The sequence below is a fragment of the Psittacula echo genome, assembly GCF_963264785.1.
Source record: "Psittacula echo genome assembly, chromosome: 1".
Lineage (NCBI taxonomy): Eukaryota > Metazoa > Chordata > Aves > Psittaciformes > Psittacidae > Psittacula > Psittacula echo.
In genome coordinates, this window is record NC_137735.1 from 72,607,904 (window position 1) to 72,634,816 (window position 26,913).

The 26,913-nt window shown below is 41.9% G+C and overlaps 2 protein-coding genes across 5 annotated transcripts in view; both read right to left on the reverse strand.

The window, feature by feature from the left end:
- Positions 1–5,544: 5,544 nt before the first annotated feature.
- LOC308220202 (deoxycytidine kinase) lies at positions 5,545–16,193 on the reverse strand. Of its 2 annotated transcripts, XM_080615998.1 has the most exons (7): positions 15,900–16,193; positions 14,476–14,594; positions 12,293–12,486; positions 11,584–11,731; positions 10,384–10,499; positions 9,805–9,904; positions 5,545–6,829 (listed from the first exon to the last, which is right to left on the reverse strand). In XM_080615998.1, exons 1-7 carry the CDS (start codon positions 15,967–15,969, stop codon positions 6,803–6,805), a joined length of 774 nt encoding a protein of 257 aa, XP_080472124.1. In that variant the 5' UTR covers positions 15,970–16,193; the 3' UTR covers positions 5,545–6,802. The 2 variants fall into 2 exon arrangements, with proteins under 2 accessions (XP_080472124.1, XP_080472123.1); XM_080615997.1 differs by having other exon boundaries at positions 5,545–9,904.
- Positions 16,194–16,711: 518 nt separating this feature from the next.
- Positions 16,712–26,913, reverse strand: part of MOB1B (MOB kinase activator 1B) — a 38,989-nt gene continuing 28,787 nt past the window's right edge. For all 3 annotated transcript variants that reach the window (XM_080616019.1, XM_080616021.1, XM_080616020.1), the window contains 3 exons: positions 25,348–25,481; positions 23,131–23,294; positions 16,712–22,555 (listed from right to left, as the gene is read on the reverse strand). In XM_080616019.1, coding sequence (XP_080472145.1) covers positions 22,478–22,555; positions 23,131–23,294; positions 25,348–25,481 — 376 coding nt within the window. In that variant the 3' untranslated portion in view covers positions 16,712–22,477. The remainder of the gene's footprint in view (positions 22,556–23,130; positions 23,295–25,347; positions 25,482–26,913) is intronic.

The following is a 26,913-nucleotide window of genomic DNA, read 5'->3' on the forward strand; positions in this document are numbered from 1 at the left end:
GTGCAAGATTAAACATCTCCGGCAGAGTTACACCGATCTGGACAGGTTCATTGGCTCGTGAAGATGGAAATACTGGTGGGCTGCTCTCAGAGCTGGGTGTCCCACCCTGGATATCCCACTCAGACAAGCCCATGGGTTTGGGCGAGCTGCTGTTCCACCCTGGATGGCGAGACAGCATGGCAGAAATGGATTTCCACTTGTTCAAGCCTTACCATAAGAAAGCTGAGTCCTGGCATGGCTAATGACCAAGAAGGAACTAAGTGTGGCTTCCATAAAGCTTTAAGCAAGGGTAGAAAATACTAATTCTATTTCATTCTTTTTAATGCAGTTTCAATGTGTTTTATTCGGAAGAGCTACAATTACGCAGCTGTAGAGAAAGGCAACTTCTGAAGGTATAATTTTGTTTTCTTCAGACTGTTCTAGCAGTTTTCCAAATTTCCAGTTCTGGAGTAGACAGACTAAAATCAGGGCCCACAGCTTTCAGAAAGGTAGGTAGGGTCTTAAACCTGGCTTGTAATAACAGCAGCAAGAGGAAAAGCTGGGGATCCTCCTTTTGGAATATCTAATTTATTTAACTGTGCTTGGCTTCTGTTGTGTTGAGGTTGCAGGATGTGGCAGTAACACACAGCATGTATATCGTGATTCCAAGTGGCTCATAAGAAAGAATTTTTCCAGATTACATTTGTTTGCTTTGTTTATTAGATGTCCAAGGCTGGATGTTTCTAGGAGACAATTACCCTTCTTCCTAGAGGAAGCAGCTGATGACTTCACTACCTCTTGCTAGCAGCCTCTTACCTGCATTGTGATCAACACAACCCCATCATCACACCAGCGCTTCTTGAGACAGCTCATATTACCTGGACAGATGCATGTGCCAAAACTTGTCTGTCTTTTTCAGTTTCACCCTTGATTTCATAAACACACTTCCCAACAAACACAACTTGGAGATGAGGAACTAACTAAATCACTCTCAGAACTGAAGTAAAATGATGGCAACTACAAAAGTTAGAACTTGCTCCAATTGTCACAGCATGCATTATGTGGCTTTGCCTTGAACTGAATCACAAGGGAAAAAGGCTTCCAGGCCCCTGCAAACCCACTCCCTTCCCATCAATTCTCTCCTTTCTGCTCCCCTATCCCAATGTAGAAACAAAAAATAAGGTAGCCAGATTTATTATGAATCTCTATTGCGCAGTAAATCTCACATTAAGTTGTTCCCTTGATTACTTCAGTTGACTTGCTGTTCCCCAAGGGCAAGTGGCAGCTCCGATTTGTCTACTGGTAGCTTTTATCTGTGCTAATAATAAAAGGTACAGGGAAAGGGAGGCAGAACACACATCACATTTGCCTCCTCAGTAAGTCAGGACGTCATCCTCTCTGTGCTCCCCAAGAATTAATGCATCTTCAGATCACAGGTGGGGAAGCCTAATTCTTCCACCCAGACTCAGAAACTAATGATTATATGCAGATAGGTATTGTTACACAAAATATTTGGCAAATGGTTTATTTCTCTAAATTGATAATTTTCTGTAAGCTATTTTTTATTGGCAATTTTTGGAATACTTCCTTCAGAACAACATGTCTTTCTTCATTCAGTTTAACCTCTCCATCCAGCAAGCATTTCTTCCCTTCCATGTTTCTGATAGAACACAAATCAACAAAGAGATCTCTTGCAGTTTTTCTTTCCTGTGTGTCACTACAGGACACCAACCAAGTGATGATGATTAAATAATTCTGGAAACCAAGTCTGCAGGCTTCTTGAAGATCCCCATCTGTCTGATTAAGGCTCTGGCCCACCAAAACTACCACACTCAGGGCAGTGTTACAGCAACAGCAGCCACTGAGATCACCTGAAAATTAGATTTGAGTGTTGAAGAAGGATATTGAAGGTGACACCTCAAAGTGACTTCAAAAAGGAATTTAATGTTTGAGGGTTAAAGTTTTGGACCACTGACATAATTTGAAATTTTGTGCTGAAGCTGGATGTATTTCAGAAGGGAGGGGTTTTTTTGGGGGGGCAGAGGGGTTCTTGTATTTCTAACCTTTGCAAAGCTGTGCATGTGGATACACAGGCACACAAATAAAGGAAGATCAATGCCACCATAAGCATTTACACAACTAAGCTCAAAGCGTGCAGCACTTTTGTAATTCTATGCCTTACAAACTAGTGCAACACCTGACACTGGATAATTTCATGCTAAGACACTTTTGAGCCTGCTTCTTGAGATTATAATTCTAAGCATTGAGTTTTGTGGGGGATATATTTAATTTTGTTTTAAAAACCTCTTCACACGATGGTTTCTAAATTAAATGTTTTGGTAATATGTACCTCCACTAGATGGCTCACTTTTAAAATACATTTCCCCATTTCCTTCCTTCTTGCACATCACCAGGAATATGGAACAGCTTTCAGCAATGTCACCAAGAGTTATCCCAGGCTGCAGCTCTTTGACTGAAAAAAAGCTGCCATCCCATTCAGTAGGGTGAAGCAGCAGCAGGTACTGTGGGCTGCTTGTCACCCTCCTTCGCTGCAGGGAGGGCCCTATCCCAAACAGAGCCTCCAGTGGGCCACCACCCCGGGGCCTCATCCAAAGCAGCCTATGGGCTGATCACGTGGCTGAAACTGCAGTTGTCCTGCACTTGCCAGGTATCCCTGTCCTGAAAGAGGTGGCCTTTCACATGGTACGTTTCTGATAAGGAACGTAAATTCAGTCCGTGTGTGCTATTCCTTTCACACACACCTAATGTGATCTTAGGATATCTACTTCAGGATCCAAATGATTCTATAAAATCACCAAAAAAGCAGTTCAAAGTAAGCATTGGTTAGCACTGAAGTTGACTTTTACTCTTCTTCCTGAATTGAGAGCTCTTTACATTTGTCATCATTCTCCATGTACTTTCCAGTTGTCCCTGTTACTCCTTGGAGAATTACTTCTTTATGTTTCCTCTTTTATTGAAAAAAGCAGTGCTCTTTCATTAAAACCATCCTCAGGGTTAATAGAAACTTGTAGGGAACAGCTGAGGGAAAGAGCCAAGGTGGCTTTACTTATCCACCACCTGAGGGAGAAAAGAAGCCTCCATGATGCGCATTATCAAGCTTTTCTCTATACACGTCCACAACTGAAACAAGCTGTGCAGGGATAAGGTGGCCACATGATGTTTGCTCCATCACTCCCCACCTTGTTCTACCTTCTTCTCAGACTTGATCCACCTGCAAGAGGGCAATGAGTGCAAACATTCAAGAACTTGTCCATCCTCACCAGGTAAATCAATTATGAGCATGAACAAAATGAACAAGGAACACCCAGTGATCCAAATCTTCTGGTTACCTTTTAACAGCAACAAACCTTCCCCTTTACTGCTCTATTTCTGATGTGTTGACTGGGCTTTGCTGTGAAACTTTGTGTATGCTAAGTATCACAGTATCACAGTATGCTAGAGATTGGAAGGGACCGCAAAAGATCATCTAGTCCAATCCCCCTGCCGAAGCAGGAACACCTAGATAAGGTTACACAGGAATGTCTCCAGAGTACATTTCTCCAAGACAGTCCTTTATTGTGAACCACGGCTCAACATCATGATGAGCTAAGAGGCAACAGGACCACACAAAGGAATCCTCGAGCCCTGGTCATGGGCTGATTTTACCTACCACCAGAAATGTCACCGTGTGCAGGGATAAAACTCCAGCCTGTTTATATGGGGGATGTAACACAGGCAGCTGAACTCAGATGAATCAAGGACCATGATGAAAATGAATCAAGAACCAGGATCTGCAACTCAAGGTCCCCTCTGGAAACACCTTTTAATCAGTACCTTTAAGGTTCTGGCTAGAAATTTTCCATGACATCTATCAGTTATTTTTCCATTGACCCAAACAGCTTTGCAAGGGATAAAATAATTTGCTAAACCCTTTTAATACAAATACTCTTTCTTGACAGCTTCCATGCTCCCCCAAGTCTTCAGTCCAAGGGCTGCAGCTAACTCCCCTGCCCTTGTGCATCTGGCAGCAGGAGCTGCTCAGTAGCTTACAGCGGGCTGTTTCAGCAAGATTAAGTTATTTCAGGAAGATACTGAGAAATCCTGAGCAATCATACACCATGTAGGATCACTATCAGCAAACACAATGCAAGTCGGGAGGTTTGGGCTGAGTGTAGGAACTGCACCTCAATGGGATGCTTAGAACACGTAATGTACACATGTATCTTCAAAGAGAATCATGTATCCAGCTCCATCTAGCACTTCTATCAAAGACATGTGGAAGTACATAAACCCAAAAATCATTTGCTAGAGAAGAAGGAAACCTCCCTTTTTCCCTACAGCCACCTGACAGTATGAGGAGTGAAGGCATATCCCACTGGAAGGTCCTTTAGATGTAAAACTGAAGGGCTCCTGACCAATGTCCCTCAAGAAACAGCAGAGCTTTGTGACCTGCCATGCAAGACGCAGGGCATTTTTCTTCCAATGGCTGGCATTTGCGGACTTATGAAAAACAGAGCTTCCCAATATTCCTACTATAAAGGAGACTGAAGGAACTGCTCAATACAAAATACCACACTAAGGTCTGAATTGTGAAAAAGCTTTAACAATTTGCCATTAAAACCCATTCCCAAAGACCTACACATGGACAGAGGAAAGCATCTTTTTGCTATAAAAGCAGAGCTGGGCAGTACAGATGACAAAATGCAAGTACCAAACTAATGACAAGAGGGGGAAAAAACAATAAAGGGAGAAAAGGATGACTAACAAGCAAGAAGTTAGAGAGTAAAAAGTGAAAAGCCTTTAGATAGGTTCTCCAGGTGATTGAGAAGTAAAAATAAAAGATAAGGGGGCAAAAGGGTAAGTAGTGGAGCAGTTCATTACATCACAGGTAAAGAAAAGGTAAAGATAACCTGCCACAGAATTTCTGTGTGCACTATGATGGGTTCAGAAAGAAGTCTCTATTAGAGCTCAGGCTTGTTTACTCCTGTCAATGAGCACTGTCATTCCAGTTCTGTAATTAAATCCACAATTTTGACAACTGAAATTGTAGGAATAATTGCAGTTAGTCAAAGTAAGTTGTTACTGTTCAGACTGTTGCCAAGAATGTTTTAAAAGCTTCTGCTTTGTACTTCAAAGAAAATCTGAACTCAATCTTCATCCATTCCACCTCACTTCATTTCTGGAGCAAAGATCTGAAAAGCTCTCCTTTTCCTAGGCAATCTGGAAGTCCAAACCACGACTTTCTACCATACTATTGATACATTCCACAGTAACATAAATACTACACAACCATTTTCACTGATCAGTAAGTTATACATATGACACATTTTATATAATCCTGTATTTTTATCCCATAAACACATTCTCCAGACATAAAAAAAAGTCTGAAGCCAGTCAGTGTTTCAGAAATCTTATAGGACTTGGGACAGCCAACACACTGAGAACACATACTCCTAAATTCCTTTGCTGTACCAATATGACATTCCAATCTACAACATCATTTCTTTTATGAGACAAGAGAGCCAACACTATCAAACACTGAAAGAGTCTTTTCAACCACCTTTATTTTTCAGTCAAGGGTTAGAGCACACCAGCACAATACCAACCACAAAGGAATTTGAGATTGCATCTCAAATTCGCAGGTAACGCAGGCATCACAGCAAAGAATAAAATGCTTTACAATCAACTTTGGCATTCAAAAGCCAACTGTGCAATCATCCAGAAATGTTTAAAGCAGAACAAAGCAGCTCATAAAACACCATGTTGAGATGTGTATTCTGTAGTCTTTTCTGCACCTGAAACAAAAGTGGCTCAGTCAATAAGACACAATGCACTACAGCAGCAGCTACTCCACAAAAATCTCCCCTTCTTACTACACGAGGATGAGAAAGGACAGGGACAGCCTACTGCCAGTATCGCTGGATCTCATGTAGGCACTTAGAAGGCCCAGTGAACAAACGGAGAAGCTGGAAGAAAAGCAGGAAGCCACCTCTGACATCCAAAATGTGATTAAGGGAAGAGTTAGAAACATGTCTTTTACAAATGGAGGACTTTTGCAAAATGTTCTTCCTTTTATGGTAGTCATCAAGCAAACATAATCCTCCACAGGAGAAGACGACTTAGCAACAACAAAAGCATCTCTGTTGTATTAAGAGCTTGGGAAAACAGACTAAACATGCTGAACAATGGAAAGCCTCTCAATAGCCTTATTTGCAGCATACAACCAAAACCTCATTTGATACCTACAGCATTTCAGACACATTTGGATTCGGTTTATTTCAGTATATTCTGTGCAGAACTTCATCTATGAAAACTGTCAAATGACATTTTCTTATATCTTCCAATTTAAAACTCCAGGTTATATTAAAATTCCCTCAGCAGCAAAAATGGGGTTTACTTTTTCCTTCCTCAGAACAAGACATCCATTACAAGTCAATTCCACTAAAAAAAAAGTCAAGAGATCTAAAACCTCACTACCTTCTTGAACATTAAACAGCTATTGGGCACAAAATAAATTTAAAAAAATACAATGAAATACTCCAGAAGAACTTAATGGTCTGATTAGAAACAAGCAAAACATTTGAGAACTCTTGGAATTCGAGTATCTTCAGAATTTGTGTGTGTTACTTCATATAATATTGAACAGACCTAGTGATTCATTTAATAATTTCCTATTCACAAAGCTTGTTTGTTCCTCACAATTAAATCAACAGTATTGAGTCCTGCCTCTCCAGAGGCCTTCTATAAAAGCAGAAGCTGCACTTCAGACTTTGGTCGTGCAGATGTTTGGAACAGTATGACTCTGCCTGTGCTTCAAAGAGGATTATAACATGCTCAAAAATTCTTTGACCTGCAAAAAGAAACAAATATAGTCAATCAAACAAAGTATTTATCAACAGAAATGCACAGCAACTACATTTACCCCCCCATTGCCTTATGCTTTACTACAACCTACAGAAACAGGAACTGGGAAAAAGAATCTTAGGCTCAGCTATGCCATTTCTTGTCCATCAAGAACTTTTTCAGCCATGATACCTGTAATTTAGCAGGTGCAGAGACACACTCAGTGGAACGATGCTCATTCCTCCCATGGTCCTAAACTATGGCCCTATGTCGCAACTGATTTATCTTAAAAGCAAGTCTAACCTAAACATGAGGAAGATAATGAGCACCTCAAAACACCAGCATTTGGAAAACACCAAGTCACACCCACTGCCAGAACACTGCTCACATTTCACGTCAATGAACAACCCAATGTATCTAATTACTATGTTCCTTGGAATCTGAGGATAGCAAACACTACCCAGCAAAACCATAGTTCCTGAAAAAAGATCTGATGCTATAGAACAGTTCCATAAAGAGTTCAGGTACTGTTGAACTCCATTTCCAGTACTTGAATAGTGGTTCAAATGGCTACAGCTACCTAAAAATTAAGTGGCCCACAGAAAGCTACCTAGAACCCTGAGTCAGAAATCCCTGATCCCACAGAGAGCACCAAAAAACAGCAAAGCACCTTAAATAATCCATGCAATGGCATGAGAACAGGATCCAAACCAGGCAGCATGCTACCATTACACTCCTAAGTGTGTGGTCACTTCAGACAACATCTTAAATTCAGGTCACTACCAAAGGTGGCAGGAAGACAACATGCAGAGAACTTGCTTCTTGCCATATATACATGTGCTGCCTTGTCATACCCCCTTCCCAAAAGGGTAATTATCCCTCCCTTTACAGACTTGGGGTAGGAATATACAGCAGAAAGGGCCAGACCACCTTTTTTAAAATACAACAAGACCCAAGGAACACAGAACTCTTATCTCCCAGTTTCAAGAACATCCTAGCAACTAGCTGCAATACAGCCTGAACTGGGAGCATTTTCCTCTCTGTCCCCTCAAGCTAGACTACTGCCTAGAAAGGAGTCGACAAAGTACTAAAGAACATGGTACTATCCCTTTGGCAGAGCTCTCATACACAGAGCGCATCTGTAAGCTTTTAGTCCAAATTCTTGATGTGAAATGGAAACAGATCTTGGATCGCGTTCTCCACCTGTGACCCTTCCTTTTCTAGCTGAGGGTTCAAGGAGGCAAAAAAAATAAGAGGTCAGAATGATTTCCTGGAGAGAAGGGAACACATAACAGTGCCAGCGCTCTAACTGGGAAGGTATTATGAGAAAGCCTCCCTCCACTTCAGGAAGGACCAAAAGCAGTAGTACACTATGAAGCTTAGCACCAGGCATAGTTTCAGGACAGGTCTCTGCATGTCAGCGTTACAGCAGAGGTAAGAAGCAAGCAGACAGGTTTTAGGTCCCCACTGCACATGAGCATACACTGAAGGCCCAAGCACCAAGCCTCATGAGGAGTGTAGCAGTTCTGGGACTCCACTTGGAATTTGAAAATTTAGAAATGCCAGGAAAAAAAAAAAAAAAGCCAACACAGGGCTTAGGCTGCTCCCAGATAACCTGACAGCCCTGCACAAGTAAAATCCTCTAAAATTCCTACACAGGTGCCTGGGCTTGGCCTTATCTCATGGTGCAGATGGGAAGCATATTCACTCCACAGCTGTGATGTCCAATCATTCCATCAAGTATCAAACTTTAAAAGAGCAAATACCATGAAGACTGGTTTTAATCAGATGAGCAGTTCTACTTCTCAGAGGATCAACTGAGATCAAAGCTGGTCTTCTTGTGAGGTAAACAATTTATTTCCAAAGAGCAGAAATATGTGCACATAACATCGCTAAGATCTGTAACTCATTGCAACTACTCAAATAAAAGTCAAGTTGTCCTCAGCTGAACCCCACCAAGATTCAAATATGAAATACCTGAACAGCTAAAATGCTGATGGCTTGGCCTAGCTTTAAAATATATATTACATCTTTTTGTGATAAGGATTAGATCTTAATGCAAACACAAACCTCACCTTGAATTCTTTGTATATCAAATAGACAGTATTTTTTCCATGCCTTCAAATAAAACTAGAAAATGCTTCTGATGAATATTCTGCATTACATCCCAAACAAAGTTAGAAAGCTACATTTGAAAAGTACTGCCTCAAGTTTCAGACCCTGCTTTTGAGGATTTTGACTAACACTTTCATGAGCACAACTGAAGGGAAAAGCTTTCATGATAGTTCCAATTAATAAAGAACGCTAAAAATACTGCAGCAGGCTGTAAGACTGTTCACTATCCAAATGCAACTCGAGGACTATTTTAGAATTGATGGGTATACACTGAAGTGTATTTTTAGAGCAAAGGATCCCTGCCTGCATCAGCTGTACTGCCCTTTGCTGTGACATGTGAATCAGGACAGAGGGCAGCCCATACTTTCCTTCGTTTAACTAGAGACATCTACAAAACCTAAAATCATTTGCCATTGGCTCATTGCTTCAGATCAGAATTCAGCTGTGGGTTCAGAACACTCACCCTTCAGTTTCCCCTTGTCCTGGTTTTGTACTGTATTTTCACAGTACCTGGAACCAAAGTTCTTTTATTCACTAGTCCTGTAGGTGAGAACTTTCACACCTAACACAAGGAAGACTTTCAAACAGTTGACGGATATTTAAAATAAAAATTCCATTTACAAACAAATCTACTAGTGTCAAAGTCTTCTCAAACATGCCTGAAACATTTCCTCCCCTTTGTTTTTTCTTTTTTTTTTTTTTTTAATGGAAATTTTATGTAGGAAATACCACAAAGAACCACAGGTTCTAAGCCTAGTTTGACTTCAAACAGTGCTACGCTTCGGGGTGCAAGAAGTGTACTGAATTCCTTTTGACATGCTGGCAACAAACCTCACTCATCAGTTTGTTCTGCTTATGAAATCTTACCTTTTCAGTCATGTGATCATATCTGTCCTTTTTGCCTTTGAAGTCTTCATTAACATCTAACGTTAAAATAGGTATTTCCTGGAGATACTCAAAATCCGTTCTTTATTAGGATAGGAACACAGAAAATGTTAGTAGCTGAAAACAAGTACCCACTGTTCAAGTCTCTGTCAGCATTTTCCTTGTTAAGAATCCCATGAGAACTGCACATATAAACTACAGCCACAAACTCTGAATATAAAGCAGCTTGAATTTACAGTGGCACCTAAAATACATGACTGATTCACAAATATTCTTTTCCCCCAGCACCTAAAGTTAAATTTAACTGCATATTAAATTAGCTCAGCTGAGCCCTCTGCTATTCAGAGTTCTATGTAAAGAGAACTCAAGGCACATTGCGTGTCCTAGTGATAATTAACATGTTGTCAAGCCAGTACTACTAAAGAACTACAGATAGAAATATTTCTAGAGTTTAACTTTACATATTATACGAAAAACTGAAGTTTCACTGGTGGAAAATGCATTATGGAACATCCTTACAAAGATTTATCCATCCTTAAGTAACCATTAAACAAACCCTACCGCAGTGTCCTATGCTGAAGCCAACTTTCATGTTTATAGTGAAGCTTCTCCAGATATTCAATGGGAATTTCTTGCTCTTCATCTCTTCCACGCAAGTAAATCCTATTTAAGCATTTCTAAAGGCAAAAGATAATAATTTAAAAAACTATTGTTTCTGCAGAGAAAGTCTAGTTTGTGAAAGTTTTTTTTGCCAACCCTTCCTACTGTGCTCAATATACCACTCTCTGCCAGAGATGAATATTCAACTTGTTAACTATCTTACTAGCATAGAAACACTATGCCATGTTCAGCTGATGAAGCCCAGACTACAGTCAAAATCAAAGGGGGACCCAAGCAAATGTATCATGTTATTTCTCCACTACAAATAAAGTCTCAAGTAAGCTTTTTATTAAAAGAAGGGGTACCTGTGTATTGCATGAAAAGAGCACAGACTGGCATTACACAATCTCATTCTATATTTCATACTCTTAGGAAACCAGTTTGCCCATGTAGTATATCATTTGTTCCTGTCCTGAACACATCCAGAGTTTCAATAAGAAGCAAATCAAAACTGTTTAAAACTCTTGTATTTTCCTGTTTAAATACATGTTCTTTACTTAAAAAAAAAAAAAAAAAAAGCCCTCAATAGCAAGCCTAACAAGAAAGCTCTCAGAGAAACTGTAGTTTCCAGTTCCAGTGGTATTTTCTGGTTTACTCTTGCCATGTATTCTGTTTTTATAATTAGAAAACCATTATCATCACATTTTATTAAAAAATAAACAGGCTTCATTTGAAAGAATATCCTTTTAAGTATTTCCAGACTGATTAGTCATAACTCAAGCACTGTAGCCATCAGGGGAATATTGCAACCTGAACTAAACTGGAATCATTAGGACCGTTACAGAGAAAGATAAAGGCAGCTCAAGATTTTAAGAATATCACATTTCAACAAGCATTTTTCAACTGTTTCTTTGCCTGAGACAGCCGAAGCAATCCTGAAAACAAAGACGCAGTGACATGCAGTGACACACAACTATGACCTTACTGGAGTTGACTGCAAGCACATTATTCTGTTATCATAAAAAAGGTCTAAATCATAGTTAAACACTATACTTAAAAAAACCGACCAAACAAACAAAAAATCCTATGGAAGCATAAACAAAGATCAAATTTTACAGGCAAGGCACAGAACATGCACTCTCGTTTTCTGTAAGGTCACACCTCGGGAGTGGCTCTGAGATAAATGATGCCATCCAGCGCCAACCTCTGACCAAAATGCTGATTCATCCAGTAGTGCCAGTCTTGGTAAATAGTCCACTCAGTTTCATTCATGCAATCGGACTCATATAAATTGGCTGCAAAGATGTACCTGTGAACGCATAATAGTTATGGAAACAGAAGTTAGCTTGAACACAGTTCTTGCTTTGTTTGCCTGAAGTACTGTATTGTAAGTAGAGAAGAAGCTGAGCATAGTAATTTTGCAACTTCTTTGAGGTATGCTTGGAGTGGAAATAAACAGCCGGTATCCTCATCCTCTACGTCCATTAGAGCTGGCCAGAGATGTGCCCACAAGAATCAGTAACACTGGCATCTCAGACATAAAATCTAACCTTCTTACTTATCAACTCTAACCTTCCGAACGCAGGAGCACAGGGTACAGCACTATGAAATAGCTGTAATCAAGGACCATAAAAGAAAACAAGGGTAAGTGACAATGGAAGAAATTGTTTGTGACTTTTCTTGATGCCTGCTCCTCTCCTTTCTTTGGAGAGAAACATGCATGCACAAAGCATAAAAAACCTACCCTCAAAGAATGAGAAACTACACATCCTGTTAATTGAGGATATACAACAAAATTACAAACCCTCTAACCAGTAGTTTTACTTAGGAGAATTCTGATGTTTGCTTGAAGGACTCCAGTCCAAAGTACCTGTCACTGTAGACAGATCGCTCAAAGAAGACAACGGGATTCTCCGCCTCCCTCAGCTTGCCATCAAGGGACCTGAGCTGAGCCCGGATCCTGCTCAGGCACGCGTATGTTTGGAAAGTGAAAGACCACCTCTCTGGTTTTTCATACATCATCTGAAGCACATTTCCGCCACTCTTCTGTGACGTGGTCAGCTCCTGGTTGTTAACAAATACAGAGACCCCTTAAGTGAAGAAGGTGGGCAATTAAGGTGAAACAGAATTGCTCTACAACATTAAAGCTGTTCAGCATTTACTTCAGGTTTACAACTGCTTCATTTACCTCTCAACCCTCTTTGTAATACAAGGCATAAATGCCAGAGCAACTCCTATGGCACTGAGCTGAAATGAGCAGTTCTCTGCAAAACACAATGCCAACACACCCAAGTACCAAAACACTTTGATCACTCTTTACAAGGTAAAAAAAAAAACATCCTATCAGTACAAAAAGTCAACAACATGGTAGAAAAATCCATGTTCCTCTTACTCTGGCAAGTGTGAGCTTAAAACTAGCCTTATTTTGGTTTTTCATCTATTAATTACAGTTCTTCCTATGGTAACAGCTACTGACAGACCTCTCACCTTACCTAGGAGGTTCAGAACAGACTTCAGAGCAAAGATCTTCCTCAGCCCACAATGGAGATCCAACACCTTGAGAGAACCACTGAAGCTCACGGAAACAGAAAGCTGTGTGACTCAGGATACCAAAACCCCAGTCTACCAAAGACAACTGCTTCTGTCTGAATCTTTTTGTTACATTAACACTAAGTCCGAATACTGACATATTTTCAAAAGATTCTTGAATTCCAGGTTTCATCCTCGCCTCTAATTCCCTGCAATGATACTTGCGGTAGTAAAGCAAATATGCCCAGCACCATGCTCTGACACTGGCCAAGCAGCATCCTAGAGGACTGTTCATAGCACACCACCTCCAAAGTCTCCAGAAGGACACACCTAAGTGCAGTGCGCTGTCAGCAGAGCCCTGGGCTATTCTACTGCCCAAACCTACCTGGGAACTGCTTGGAAGAGTCCCAGCTGGCACAGGACAGAAGCCTGCTAGAATCAGGGGACACAGCCTGGTTCCACTAACCAGGATATGCTCCCCTACTCTGTCATCAAGCAGAGAGGATACAGCTACAGCAAACCTCTCACAGGTCAGAGGACCCTTGTCAGAAAGGGGAAGGAAAAGGGGAAAAAACAAAGGCCTATTGTTTGGGCTGTACAGTATTCATACCACCAAGCTGGTGTGCAGTCCTGTGCTGTTCTATGGCAGCTGCTGCTGGTACTGTGTGAATGAGACAACAGCAAGAACATTACAGGCTATTGACAAGGCAGAAAAGAGTGTAAGACACCCACAGACACATCCACAAACAGCTTAACACCGAGCATTGTCTTGTTCTTAGGAACCTTTTTGTGTCTCCTGTCTAATTTCAGGAGTCATCTATAATGTCCTCAAGCCTTTCTCCCTTTCCCACTGTGCCCCTTAGCAAGTGGGCTGGGGTGGGCAGGAAGCTGAGAGGAACAGAGCCAGAAGAGCTGACCCCAGCTGCCAATGGGATATTCCACACCATAGAATGTCACATCTCCATTAAAAGCTTCCACTTAAGTTCACCAAAACACATTGTACTTTTCGCCAGAGCTAAAAAAGAAAATCATCTACAGTCCTTCAAAAGCTCCACACAGCCAGGACAGTGGCCACTTGGTAGGAGCTGGATTGCCAACAAAATTACAGGTAGCTGACTCGAAAAAAAACCCACTACAAACCATTTAACAGTTAGTTATTTCCTAGACATTTTAAGAGACACCTTCAGGGTCACCTAGAGAACCCTCTGCCCATTCACAGTTGATAAAGTAACTTTAGTACTCTCTTTTTTCCCATCCTTTGCTTTTATACATAGAACAGGCTTTTACAGCTTTTATCATTTATATCCTGACTATGAATAACATTTATTTTACAATTCACCAAGCAAACTGAAAAACAGGAACTCAAATACTGAAATAAGAATCAGGAAAAAAGTGGCTATCACATATGTTTTCTAACATACTTCATCTATCATATGTACTGGTCTTCTGAAATTAGGAGAACATACAACTGGGGTTTGGGGTTTTTTTGTTTCTAAAAAGAAACCTCAGTTTCTTGTGCCATACCTCACAATCCTCTTCAGAGCTGGACTGAACATTGCACCACCTTGCTATAGGCTCAGGAACAACTTCCCATTCTTCATTAGCTTGTTTGAGAATCTCCACAAACGTCGATTTCCCTGCAGCTGTAGACAAAGCATGCAGGAAAAACAGCAGTTAAAATCCACATTCACAAGGAAGAGTGGCATTATTTAACCACTATACAACTCCAGTTTCAAGTCCCATAAGGACGTCTCCGACACCCATGTATTGTTGACTTGATGTCAAGCATCAGAGACCATCCAGTACCACAGATCAACAACTCAGTGAGCATCAGGTTTTTCTTTTTGGTTGTATACCACACCAATAGCCAATTCAACAACAAAACAACAAGATGTCTCAGCCCAGCTCAGTTATCTACATTATGAAAAGTTATATTTGCAATTAGAACACCAAGTCTTAAGTTTCTAAGGATACCGAGTGGTCCCATCTCAGGCATGGAGTTACAGCCTTCCAAGTTACCTTAGGAATCTAAAACAAACCCCACAAAAAAGGCAAGCAGTGTTGAAAGAAACATAAAGCAGAAGTGACAGTTTCTCAAATGGAGATACCAAGGTGCGTTACTAGTCACTTCCCATGCAAGGGTTCCCATGACCCATGCAAGTCATTCATCTGTCATTAATCTGTCAATAAGCTCAGGAAAATTTAAAGAGAGACACTTGAAGCTGACAGAGGCCAACAGTTGGCGCTATCAATTGCCACAGAGTGGATCAGTAAATGAGCTGACAGCCTTCAAAGTCGGGTCCTCGATTTTAAGCACATCCTCTTGCAAAAAAAAAACCCCAAAACCATATAAATAAAAAATAAAAAATTTCCAAAACCCCAAGCACCAAACAAAACCCAAAACAAAGACCCTCAAAACCACCAAAACAAACAGAGGAGAGTGTCTTATGAACAGCCCCTAACTCCTGCTCTTCATAACAGGCTTCTGCTGCTCATTAGGAGTCTTGAACGTGACAAGTTTGACCCGACAGTCTGCACTGACACCGGTGTTCCACCCTACAGTCAGAAAGGCTGTGAGAGAAGTCTCATCCAAGACTCCAACGCATCTTTAACGAGGTGAATAAACTAAACCCTCAAGTAGAAAGTTCCCCCCCCCTCCATCCCCCCATTTTTATAGCATCAATTCATTAATTCCTACGGTGCCAACAAAGTTATCAACGTTACCGGCAGGCTTGTCGGCACAACACACCGCGCCGGCGTGACTCACACCTCATTACCTCACGAAATGTCTTTTTCGCAGGGCACAGGTGACGAAGAGCCCGGTGAGGAGGGAGAAAGGAGGGAGGTCGCTCGGAGAGGGAAAGTAGGAAAGGAAGGAACGAGGGATGGGGGATGGGGGAAGGAGGGAGGGAGGGAGGGAGGGAGAGATGGCGGCGGGCCCGACTCACCGATGTTTCCCTCAACCGCGATCTTCTTGATCCTGTCCTCCAGCCGCCCGCGCTTGGGAGGAGTGGCCATGGCAGGCAGCAGCCGCGGCGTGAGGGGCCAGCAGCGCGCGAGACCGCCAACGGAAATAACGGCCGCCGAGCTTGCGCCCGCGTTCGAATCTGGCGCGCGGAGGGCTCGAGAGGCGTCACGCGAAACTGCGTACGGTTGGCGGCAAGGACCGAGGCGGGTGGCAGGGAGGGCGGTCGAGCCCAGCGCTGCGGATCTGCGGCAGGAACGGAGCGCATCGATCGGCGGGCAGCACCCCAGCCGGGAGCCGCCGGCCCCGCCCCAGCGGAGGGAGCGGGATGTGCCCCCGCCCAGGAGGCGCTGCCCAGGGGCGACGCTTCGCTCAGACCAAACTGGCGGCAGCCAGAGCAGGAGGCGCAGGGAGGAGAGCGGGTGCTGCCACGAATTCAGTATCTCGCAGAAACATATCAGAAGTCACACGCAGGTTGGATTTAAGAGGGACCGAGGCACTTGTTTACAGTTGAAAACCCCCAATCACCCCCTGACCCCGCACTTGACTAAGTGCTTCCCAGAATACCATCCCAGCATAGCGCTATCTTGGTTCCTGAGGGTCAAAGTTCAACAGGGAAAACCCCTCCTATCAATAGAAGGGAATCGTGACCAGCACCCACGCTGGTGTAAAACGGTGTACGAGCCACTCCTGGCACGGTCCCTCAAACATCCCCAACCCCAAGACATGGGGATTAACAGAAGATGTGAGATTTTCCACCACCTTTCCAAGCCAATGGCACAAACCACTCATCGGGTGCCGGCAAGAGGAGACTCAGCACAGGTACGCGCATGAGGAGAGAAGGCAGAGGGAATCGGATGGCAATAGGAAACCTAGAGTGCTGGGACTGGCAGGGTCGTAAGAGGCTTTAGGGAGAAAGAAAGAAGGGGAAAGAATAAGAAAAGGTGCCTATGCTGCAAAGCAGGGCCAAAAGCAGTCTGGATTTTGGGAAAAGTGGTGACCTGAGGCAGCGCATTGCAAACCTTTCTAATGGCCCTGGGGATCAGTGCCTAGGTAAAACCATGGCAGACCCGTGATCTGGTATCCCAGACCAACTCCATCCACACTGGGTTGACTCAGGTCATGAAATACGGCACTGTCTCAGGTTCGTTTATTGCTATGGTGTCTGCCTGCAATAGAAACATTCACAGATTCCAACAACGCAATTACAGATATCAGATTTCTAGGTGTAATAATGTTCATATATGGACAATATACAGGGAAAAAAAAAAAAAAAAAAACAACAAAAAACCAACCAGCTATCTACAAGGAGAAGATAATTTAGAAACAGGTTCAAGAAGGAAATCAAGACAATCATGGTCAAACATAGCTATTTATTTTCTCTTATAAACAGCCTTCAGCTTGTCATTGAAAAAAACCTAGAATTTAAATATTCTGTCCCATCACATACAACAATCTGTATACAGTATTTACAACTCTCAAATAAACATAGCGCAGATTTTCAGACATTCAACTTTTTTCCTTTGTAATTAAAAGCTGTTCTTATTTAAAACTAAAATATTGATCAGTGACTACCAGCGGAAGCGGTATTGGCACGGTTAGCTCACAGTAAGGGTTCTCATCTTGCACTCTGTAATTTACAACACATTTTATCCCATATATTTCACGATTCTAAAGGAGGAGAAAAGGTTAGTGTTGCTTTCATCATCTCCAATTTCTTTTTTGCCTTCAAAAATGGCCTTTTATTGAAACCTTATTCACTTTATTGCCTTCTCCTCTCTCATGCATGGCACATCAAGGCATGTGCCTCTAGGTACTAAGTAACACCACCACAGTGTAGCCAAGTAGTACCACAAGCCTTGGAAATGTATGTTTCCTCAGCAACACATCTCTGGAAAATGTTCCAAGTTGCAAATGTACAAAAATAATGATTATAGTTTAGTGGCTATAAAAATTAATTTCCCCTAAAAATACAATACTCTATGAACACTTTAGGGAGTTGGAAAGCAGGAAAATCAAAAGATTTAACACTTAAAATAATCAATCCTAGAAGAGAAGATATCCAGGGAATGATGAGGGCATCCATAAAACTGCTAGTGGTTTTAATAGTGCAGCTTGGAAAAAAATAACTGGTATCAGCAGTGAAGAAACTGGACCTGTCATAACAGGGAATCTTTTAGTGAAAGGAAAGCAAAGAGCCTGTGTTCGAGCCACAGCTTTTTAATAGCCCAGTGGAAAGGGGGTGGTTTATATACAGTAACAGAGCAGTCCAGCAGGTAGGAAGGGTGAGAGGGCAGTGAGAGAAGAAACAACTATCCAAAAGGGATGCGTTTAGAGTGAAATTGTGTCTGGTGGTTCCACATGAAGGGAAGGTGATAAATCTGGAAGGTAAGTAAAGTCCATAGCAGCAAATAGGTATCCTTACCTGTTACATGCATGTCAGGCAGACTGGGAGAGTATTCAGTTCCTAAATACTGAGTAAGGAGAGTGCTCCTCTCTAGCATAAAGTAAAAGCAAAAGTCCAAAGCTCTACATTGCATAGTAAGCAGTAAAAGAAACTTGATACTTGCAGATGGGCCACCTGCCCATGGAAACCTATTTTCTCCCTTCCGCTAGCATTCAGCTACCTGCAATGGCAGAACATGGCGGGTTTATTTTTTATGTGCATGATTAACTTGAATCCCTGCCTTGAGTTTGAAAGACTAGAACGTGACGTATCCACACCACCTCAGCAGTGCCACCACTGGCAGCGGTGGCTCAACTTGACCCGCTTGGCAGCGCCTTCCCCATCCCATCTCGAGGTAGATGAACCTCCTGAAGTTACCACTAAAGTCACTGATCTGCTCCAAGATGCCAGTGGCCGGAAACCACCACAAACCATAGGATTTAAGGACCCGCTTACATGGGAAGGCCTCAGGCAGCACTGGCAGCCCAGCCTGGCTCAACCCCACCATCACCTTCCGTTCCCAGTGACAGCAAAGCTCAGTTTTAGTTTGATGACACCACAGTCTGCTTTAACGTGGCCTGGAGCAGCGCAGGGTTTGTTCAGGATTCATTTCTCTGGGGTTTATCTGGGAGGCAAGAGGGTGCTCTCTCCTTTCCCCCCAGTAAATGCACTATTTTATCAACACATTCACTCCACTCAGACTCCATCTGTACATCATGGCAACTTTTGTTTAGCATTTCAATGTGCCCTTGCTTCAAGAGTGTAAACATGCATCAGCTTCTGGTCCCACACCTTTCTGAAGCAAAAAGCTGCAAATATAAACAGCACAGGGATACTAAATCCCAAATGCTGCATACATGTCTTCAGTATTGTTATTTTCAAGTGTTGTTGTATAATTAAACAATGTGTTAATACAGCTGTCAGGCAAATCATGATCTCCAAGCTTTTATTACAGTCCTAGGAACTAGTCTGTAACAGGGTTTTCTACTGCCAGATACTAAATCCAAAGAACACACTATCCACATGAGACTCATTTTTTGCATAAGAAATTCTAATTCTGACTGGCTGAACTGCACCAGATGCCTCTCAATTTCTAGAACTGGCTATTTAAAAGAGGAAAAAAAACACTTTCCAGAGCAGAAGTATGCCAAAAAAGAGAGCTACTGCACTGGTATCACTCCAAGCAAATCCTAACACTTCTAAATATTTTTCTCGAGTTTCTTGCTGGTACATGACACCAAACCAATGAGACAGCTTGACAGCTTCAAATCTAATGGGGGTTATCTCCCATTTAGCACATTGGAGCAGGCTTCTGCCATTCTCCTGTGTCTTGCTGTGATAAATTGAGCTCTAGCATGGGTCAGAAGGCTCCCCTCAAGTGTTATCAGCACAGGGAACATGCACACACAGCCTCTCCAGCAGCACTGACTCAACTCAGCAAAGCAGTTTTCACAGGAAAATTTACAGGACTTTTTAATATCAAACTGCATCTTCAGCACTCTTCATGCCTCTGTAAGCGGGGAATTTCAGTCATTAGATGCTCCTCAGACAGAAGCACACTCTTAAATTCGGCTTCCTGCATGACCGGAGTCCTGCACACAGGAGAGGCAAGATCCTCACCGGCTGAGAAGGGATAAGACCTTACTCAGCCTTTTTTAAATTAGGAGTTTGTTAAAATACTTGAGGGAAAGCTGTTTTTGCATCATCAGCTTAATTCAGCGTGGACTAAGGTAACTCCAATATAATCCCAACATTCAAGGAAACCACCATATAAAAGCTCCTTCCTTTGACATCTGCATATTAAGAAAACTTGGTAATGCTGTATGATATCAAAAAATTAAACATAAGGACAACTGAACATTTCACTTGTCCTTTGAGGAGATTATAATGGGCAATGACATTGATCTGCCAAGGAGCCAAACACAATACATCTTCTTGAATGGTAATGAAGTTCTGAATGAAACCAAGGGCTGTCTTCAAGACAAATGCTGAACTGCAGGTGGTTTGCAAGCAGCCTCGCTGTCTAGTATTACTGTAGCCAAACCTGAATGCAGTGAAACAAGCACATAATGCCATTTTCTAGCTCAGTAGTGGGTGCTCTCAATTGTTGTCATGTCTGTCCAGGGAGGAAAGAAAAGAGAGACTGAAGAGGTAACAAACCATTAAATCGCTTCTCCAGGAAGCAGTTTAAGGAAACCAGGAATTTAACTGTTGAAGGTATCATAGTTCTTAAAATACCCTTCTGAAATATATCATGTTAACACACAAGTAGTAATTCTAGTCTCTCAAATGAGTACATGTTTATTACTGTGCTTAGATGTTCGTCAGAGGGCTGTACTCACAGCCACTTGCATATTTCACAGGCTGCTGCACAGTATTTTCCCCTTTATTCAGCATTTTCAGTCAAGCAAAGGTGTACAAAATGTAAGCTCAACTTCTCTCACATGCTAACTGTGGCTTCACCTGTAAAGTTTAGAGGTTCAAGGTCAGTCGAGCATATGCCAGTCAGTTAAGGTCTTTGTCACTGAAGTCTAAAACTGGTGGTTTGTGTACTCACAATCTAGCAAAAGCCTGGCACCATTAACCACCACCACCTCATGTACTCTGGCAACCACTGGTACTACTGGAGAGCACACTGAAGAACCTAGCACAGATTTCTTTGAATCCAAAACACGATGGCTTTGACGATACATAAATGAACAAGAGCTACTCATATGGGCTTCTGCAATGGGAAACCTGACTGATGATAGAATTTCAGCAGGAATACCCAAGTCACTGCCTGCGGATCATTCTGGAGGTCAACTTCTCCCAGGCCGTTCCAGTATCTGGTTTGAGAAAACATAAGGCTGGAGAGGCAAAGACATGAACCGAGTGGGGGAAGGCCACATTTTGATTTGGTTTTCTCAGAACCAGAAGATGCACTTACCAAATGACAAAGCACTGACAATCCACCAGTACATTCCTGTTACTTTTCCGAACTGCTGTTCTTCCTTGGGGACGGGCTGCAATTTTAAGTGGAGGAGAACACCCATCATGCCAATGTAAACCCAAAGTGGTCCACGGAATCGTTATTTCCTCCAAGATATATCTCCTACCACAGAAAACACTGGCCACCAGAGCTCCTCCATGGAGCTTTTTATTCTTAACTTACAGGATTTTATTCTTAACCAGGTTTTTTATTCTTTACTTAGAAACATTATTTCACTTATTATTTTTCAAGCCATATCTTTCTTACTATTACCCCAGTGCACTTTTTGTTTAATATTAACTATTTTTTCTAACCATATTTGTGCAAACTAACTGTTCATTTGGCAAATGCAAGGAATCTTCACCAAAGTGACAGACCCCAGTGGATGCTTCCCTGTTAAAAAAATAAAAGCAGCTATGAAAAGCCCAAAGCAATGGCAACAGACATGTAACCACTTGCTAAGCACAAGTTGTCATTTTGACACACCTTCATCACTCTGCTTTAGCAACCAAAACTCCACCATTGCTTTTCCTTATAAGAAATACCTACTTTTGAAAAATTTTATATTAATCTCTAAAAAAATAAGACAGATATTTGTATTAAAAGCTGGAGATCACTGATTTCAGCAAGTTATGGCTTTTTTTTTTAGTGTAAGCATATATTTTCTTTTTCCCTAAAACAAGTAAGTGTCCTGGGTGTTAGTTTGTATTTTCTGTTTCCAGCAATGTTCAGTATTGTATGTGCTTTGCACCTCAGAAGTGAGTCTGCCAAGGCACTTAGAGAATGTAAGCAAGTCTTTTAGGGACTTCATAAGAATGGGCTACCACTGACACGATACAGAACCCATCCACCAGCAGAGTCAATCCCCTAACCAAGCACATTTCCTTTACAAACACTCAGCACCTCCTAAAATTCCACAATGAATAATAATGATGAAAAATAAGATTTTTTTTAAAAAAGCTATTTACCACGTGTCACTAACAGAGAAAAGATTTCCCCCAATAAAAGCACAGAAAGTGGATTTGGCTGTTTGAAGTAACAGCTCAGGGGTTTGTTTTGTTTTTTTAAAAAAAAAAACAAATGAACAAAAACCAAATACCACACGCTTGCTTAAAGAAACAAGTGACTTCAAGAAATCCTTTTTCTTTTATCTGTCCTTAGAGGTGAGTTTTTCAATCAGTTCTTGAAGAGGTGCAAGTTCTCTTCTATCAATAAGGTTGAATTCCTGCAACAAGGATGAGGAGAAAGACAGGGTTTTATACATACAGCTCTGGTGAGAAGTCTTATTCAGACAGAAGTTATTTGGTAGGAGGCTTTTAGAGCCCAGGCTTTGCCACTGCCGTATTTTCTGCCTGCCATTACCTGAATAGCAGTGCTCAACTGCCTGAAGCTTTTTTTTCCCACTTAAAGGAAGAAAAGTTAAGAAGATGCTCTTTTTCTTGGGAAAAAGGTGAAAGGGGAAAAAAGGGAAAGAAAAATGTAGCTTTGAAGCTTTGCAGCTTTTCAATCTGGCTTCTGATGCCATCCTCCCTCTTTCGTTAGGAATGCCTGTTCTACTGTACCATTTGACAGGGAACACTTTTCAGTATTCAGTTTTATAGGAAACTGAGAACTTTTACATTTCTTGAAAGCTTCTACCAGTAAATACACATAAATATGGGATAAGACACTAGCTTAGGGTCCTGGAGGTATCGATTCTCCTATGAACATACCAGCTGTTACAAAACTGAAGGGGCATTACTTTGGAACATCACTTTTTCCACAATATACCTGTAACCATAATGCTCCTGCCACACGTACCTGAACAAAAAATATAAAGTGCTTGAAAGAAGTGTTGAGGTGTGCCTCTTCTTGTAGCTGGATCACTGGATCAAAGTGCTGGTGATAAATGTGAGCATAAACTCTGAAGAGCCGCTTTAAAATTGTCTTTGCCACTGACATGAAATTTTTTGGGAATGGTACACCTACAAGTAAGAAAACAGATGGCTTATTTTCCAACGCCCATGCCATGGTCATGTCTTTTGAAAGCCACTATAACCGAACCCTACGTCTTGCACACGAAGGGCTGCTCTGTTTCACTCAGCAATTAATCTATAAATCACACCAATGTACTTGGGCTGAAGCACACCCACAAGCTCATTGAAAGACCACAGGGGATGTTTCCCTTCCTTCAGCAGACCAGTAGCTCCTGAACTTTTACCAAGACAATCTGACAATGTTTCTATGCTGAAGCCTCCTCGCTTCAGCTTCCAGCTACTAAACCTTGTTATGCCTCAGCTGAGTTCCTTGAAGAGCCTTCTCTGAGAAAGAATCTTCCTCCCATTCTGGCACGATTCAGATACCCAAACAAAGGTATCTAATGTGCTTGTAGGTGCCCTCCAAGCATCTACCTGGCCTCTGAGTGCCAATGCTGAAAAAGGGAAGCCTCTTGCAGGCTCTCAGCCTCATCAGGGGCCCTGCGCATGTGTCCAAGATACCACAGGGTATATACTCCAAGGGACACCAGATACCTTTGAGTAGGTAACTGAAATCACCTTTGGTATCAGCCACTGAGTTTTAACGCTTCTCCTGGATGAACTGGAATCAGAAATAGGTTCTCTTCCACCTGTCTTGTGCCCAGCTAAAGAGTCCTCCTTTCCACCCTGCTCACACCATCCCTTAGCCAGAGGCTACTGAATGCTTGCATGACCGCCTAAGTACTCTGAAACATGCTTTTTTCAGTCATTTCTATGAAAACAACCCAACAGCAGACCTTTGTCGTGCACAAGTTTTATTAAAATTGGTTAGGAAACAGCAACCAGCTCCTGGGAGCAATAATCTCTTGACACATCCGCAGGCTAGGAAAGATATGCATCAGCCATCTAAAAAGATTAAACCTGTCTAGTTTGTCATCAGGGAGCAGCTTCCCCAGTCAGCTCAGTTCTCCTGCAGTCTTTCCAACCACTGAAGTCCTTTCTGAAGGCCAGAGGCTAAAGCTGGTGCTCTATGCCAATTATTATTCCACCAATACTTTAAAACCCTAGCAGTAAAATTTTCATACTCCTACTTAAGCTTGCCTTGCTTACATGTACATTACATTTCCTTCACCGGCTGCTGCATCACATGGGAAGTCCATATTTAGTTGGTTACCCACTGTTGGCCTTTAAGTCTCTTTCTGAATTGCAACCTTGCAGAAAGGCATCTTCTTAAAGCCTTCTCTGCTTATCTGCTTAACTACAAGTTAAAACAATTGCCCCTTGATGTTAACAGGTACACCTGCTTTTCTGAAGAGACTTACTGACAATGTGTCAAATGCTTCAGAAAGTCTCCACAAAATAAAAGCAATTAAGAGATCTCTGTTCTTTTTTCCACAATGATCATAAGCCTAACAGTAATGGTGCACTGGAAACCTGCCAGTTAGGAGCTTTGGAACAGTCCTTCACACCTCTAGAAGCAGAGTTTCATTCTTATTATTGTTTCCAAACTGCTGGCAGACCATTATTTTCCTCCAGCTCTTCCGAAAGAAACCTCTTTAAAATGTACATCTTTCATTTTCACTTGAAAAGAAAATAAATCATTAAGTTAAGATCAAAGAAGCAATTCAGCTTCTTTGGAGGTAAAGCCTAGGAGAAGTCCTTCCTGAGGACCAAACATCTTCCCTACATCAGAAAGCTGCCAGTTTGTAGCCATTACTGCTTATGCAGTTATTTCTAAGGTAAAAACTTACCGTTCAAAATGTAAAATCAACAGATTTGATTAACAGCGTTATTAAATGGAAACAGTACTTCCCACATTGAGAACTGTTATAAATATTTAATAACATATTATGTATGTAAGTATTAACACATGGTTCAGAGTTCATGTACTACTGCATCAATTTTATCTTTAGTGATAAAAGTGCTTTTATATATGTAATGTATATTTTAAAATTTGCTCTACTTGTCAGTCATTTAGGAGACCTTTCAATGCTGTAAGATTTGTATAATCCTGTACAACTGTAATCCAAACACATTGTTAAATGTTACTTATTTACCTTACCTATTTTGGAAGGAAATAGCGTTTCATCATCCAGCTGATCCTGGACCCAAGTCATCAGGTAATCAATGTACTTTGGTGCAGAACACTTAATTGGTTTCTTTATGTTGGTCCCATCTGCCCAGTGGTACTCATATCTGGGTTGGGTCAACAACAACAACAAGGTATTTCTTAACACATGTGAATCATGCACATGAAGCCTGGAAGGCTGCTCTCCCTGCTCCTCATTACCCCCCACCCTCCCACAGCCCTTCCTTGAAACTACGGTCCAGGTGCTCCCTAGTCATCTGCAGCTGCTCTGTGCCCCACCTCCCCCCTATAATCCTGCCTTAGCCAGATCCTCTTCGCAGTCTGTGAAGGTCTTCAAAAACTGCATCCTTTACAGCACAATTCATTCACCCTTTGGTGCAAATCTCCTGCCAATATCCACATGACAGCCTGAGGTCAAACCTGCATTCCTGTATGCCAAAAGGTGCTGTATGAGTAGGTTTCCAAGTCCTGAATGGCCAATAGCTACTTAGTCTTTTTTAAAGCTTCCCCTCCTCCAAGAGTCTAGAGAAGAGGAGGCTCAGGGTGGACCTTATCACTCTCTACAACTGCCTGAAAGGAGGCTGTAGTTTGGGGGTCAGTCTCTTCTCCCAGGTAGCAAGCGATAGGTAACAGCCTCAAGCTGCGCCAGGGGAGGTTTAGACTGAATAGTAGGAAAAATTTCTTCACAGAGAGGATAATCAGGTATCGGAACAGGCTGCCCAGGGAAGTGGTGCAATCACCATCTCTGCAAATGTTCAACAACCGTGTAGATGAGGCCCTCAGTGATATAGTTTAGTGGTGGCCTTGGCAGTCCTGAGGGAATGGTCGGACTTGATGCTCTTCAAGGTCTTTTCCAACCTACTTGGTTCTATGACTCTAAGAAAAATCCATTACAGCCTGTTGAAGTGAAACATCCACTAGGTACATGAGATTCTCACACATACAAAAGCTCAGCTCCAGGGCTCAAATTGGTCAAGGTACCCAACTGATTTCTAATGTGAAACTTCACCCACTCCCTAGCACTGAGCTTCTCTTCACCTCCACTGGCAGAGAAGAATTGCAAAGTGAGTGGCAATGCCCAGCCAGCCAGACACATTACACTCCTAAAATTTAGCTAATTTCTTTATATTTCAAAATATTCTTATAGATTTTTTCATAACTAAAGGCCAAGCTACATCAGTTCTTGCAGAGATCTCAAATTACGTTTGTATTAGAGACAGGGAAGAGATTCCGAGGTAGGTTAATATCTAGGAATACTCTTGCACAACTGGAAGCTGGTATAAAATGCCTTTCAGCTAACAGTTAGAAAAAAGCTTCTAGTCTAACCAGTCCTCCTTAGGAAAGGTTCATATCTGAAGATCTTTTGCAGATTCTTCTGAACCATGCAGCGAACCAAGGTTCAGAAGAATCTCAGTAACTGGAATCTCAGTTTCAAGTTACACCACTGGCCCACTTGATGGTTGCAGACCAGTAACTGACTTGTAGATTAATTCTTCCATCTGTAGATAAGCTGATACCACGCCTTTACAAACCACTGAC

Bases quoted from the DNA above. Each gene is read 5' to 3' on its own strand.
- LOC308220202 (XM_080615997.1), bottom strand. From the start codon at position 15,969: ATGGCCACTCCTCCCAAGCGCGGGCGGCTGGAGGACAGGATCAAGAAG. The intron at 14,595-15,899 runs GTGAGTCGGGCC...CTTTGTCTACAG, and splicing joins CGCGGTTGAGGGAAACATCG to CTGCAGGGAAATCGACGTTT. The intron at 9,905-10,383 runs GTAGGGTTTGTT...ATCCTAATAAAG, and splicing joins CTTCAGCATAGGACACTGCG to AACGGATTTTGAGTATCTCC.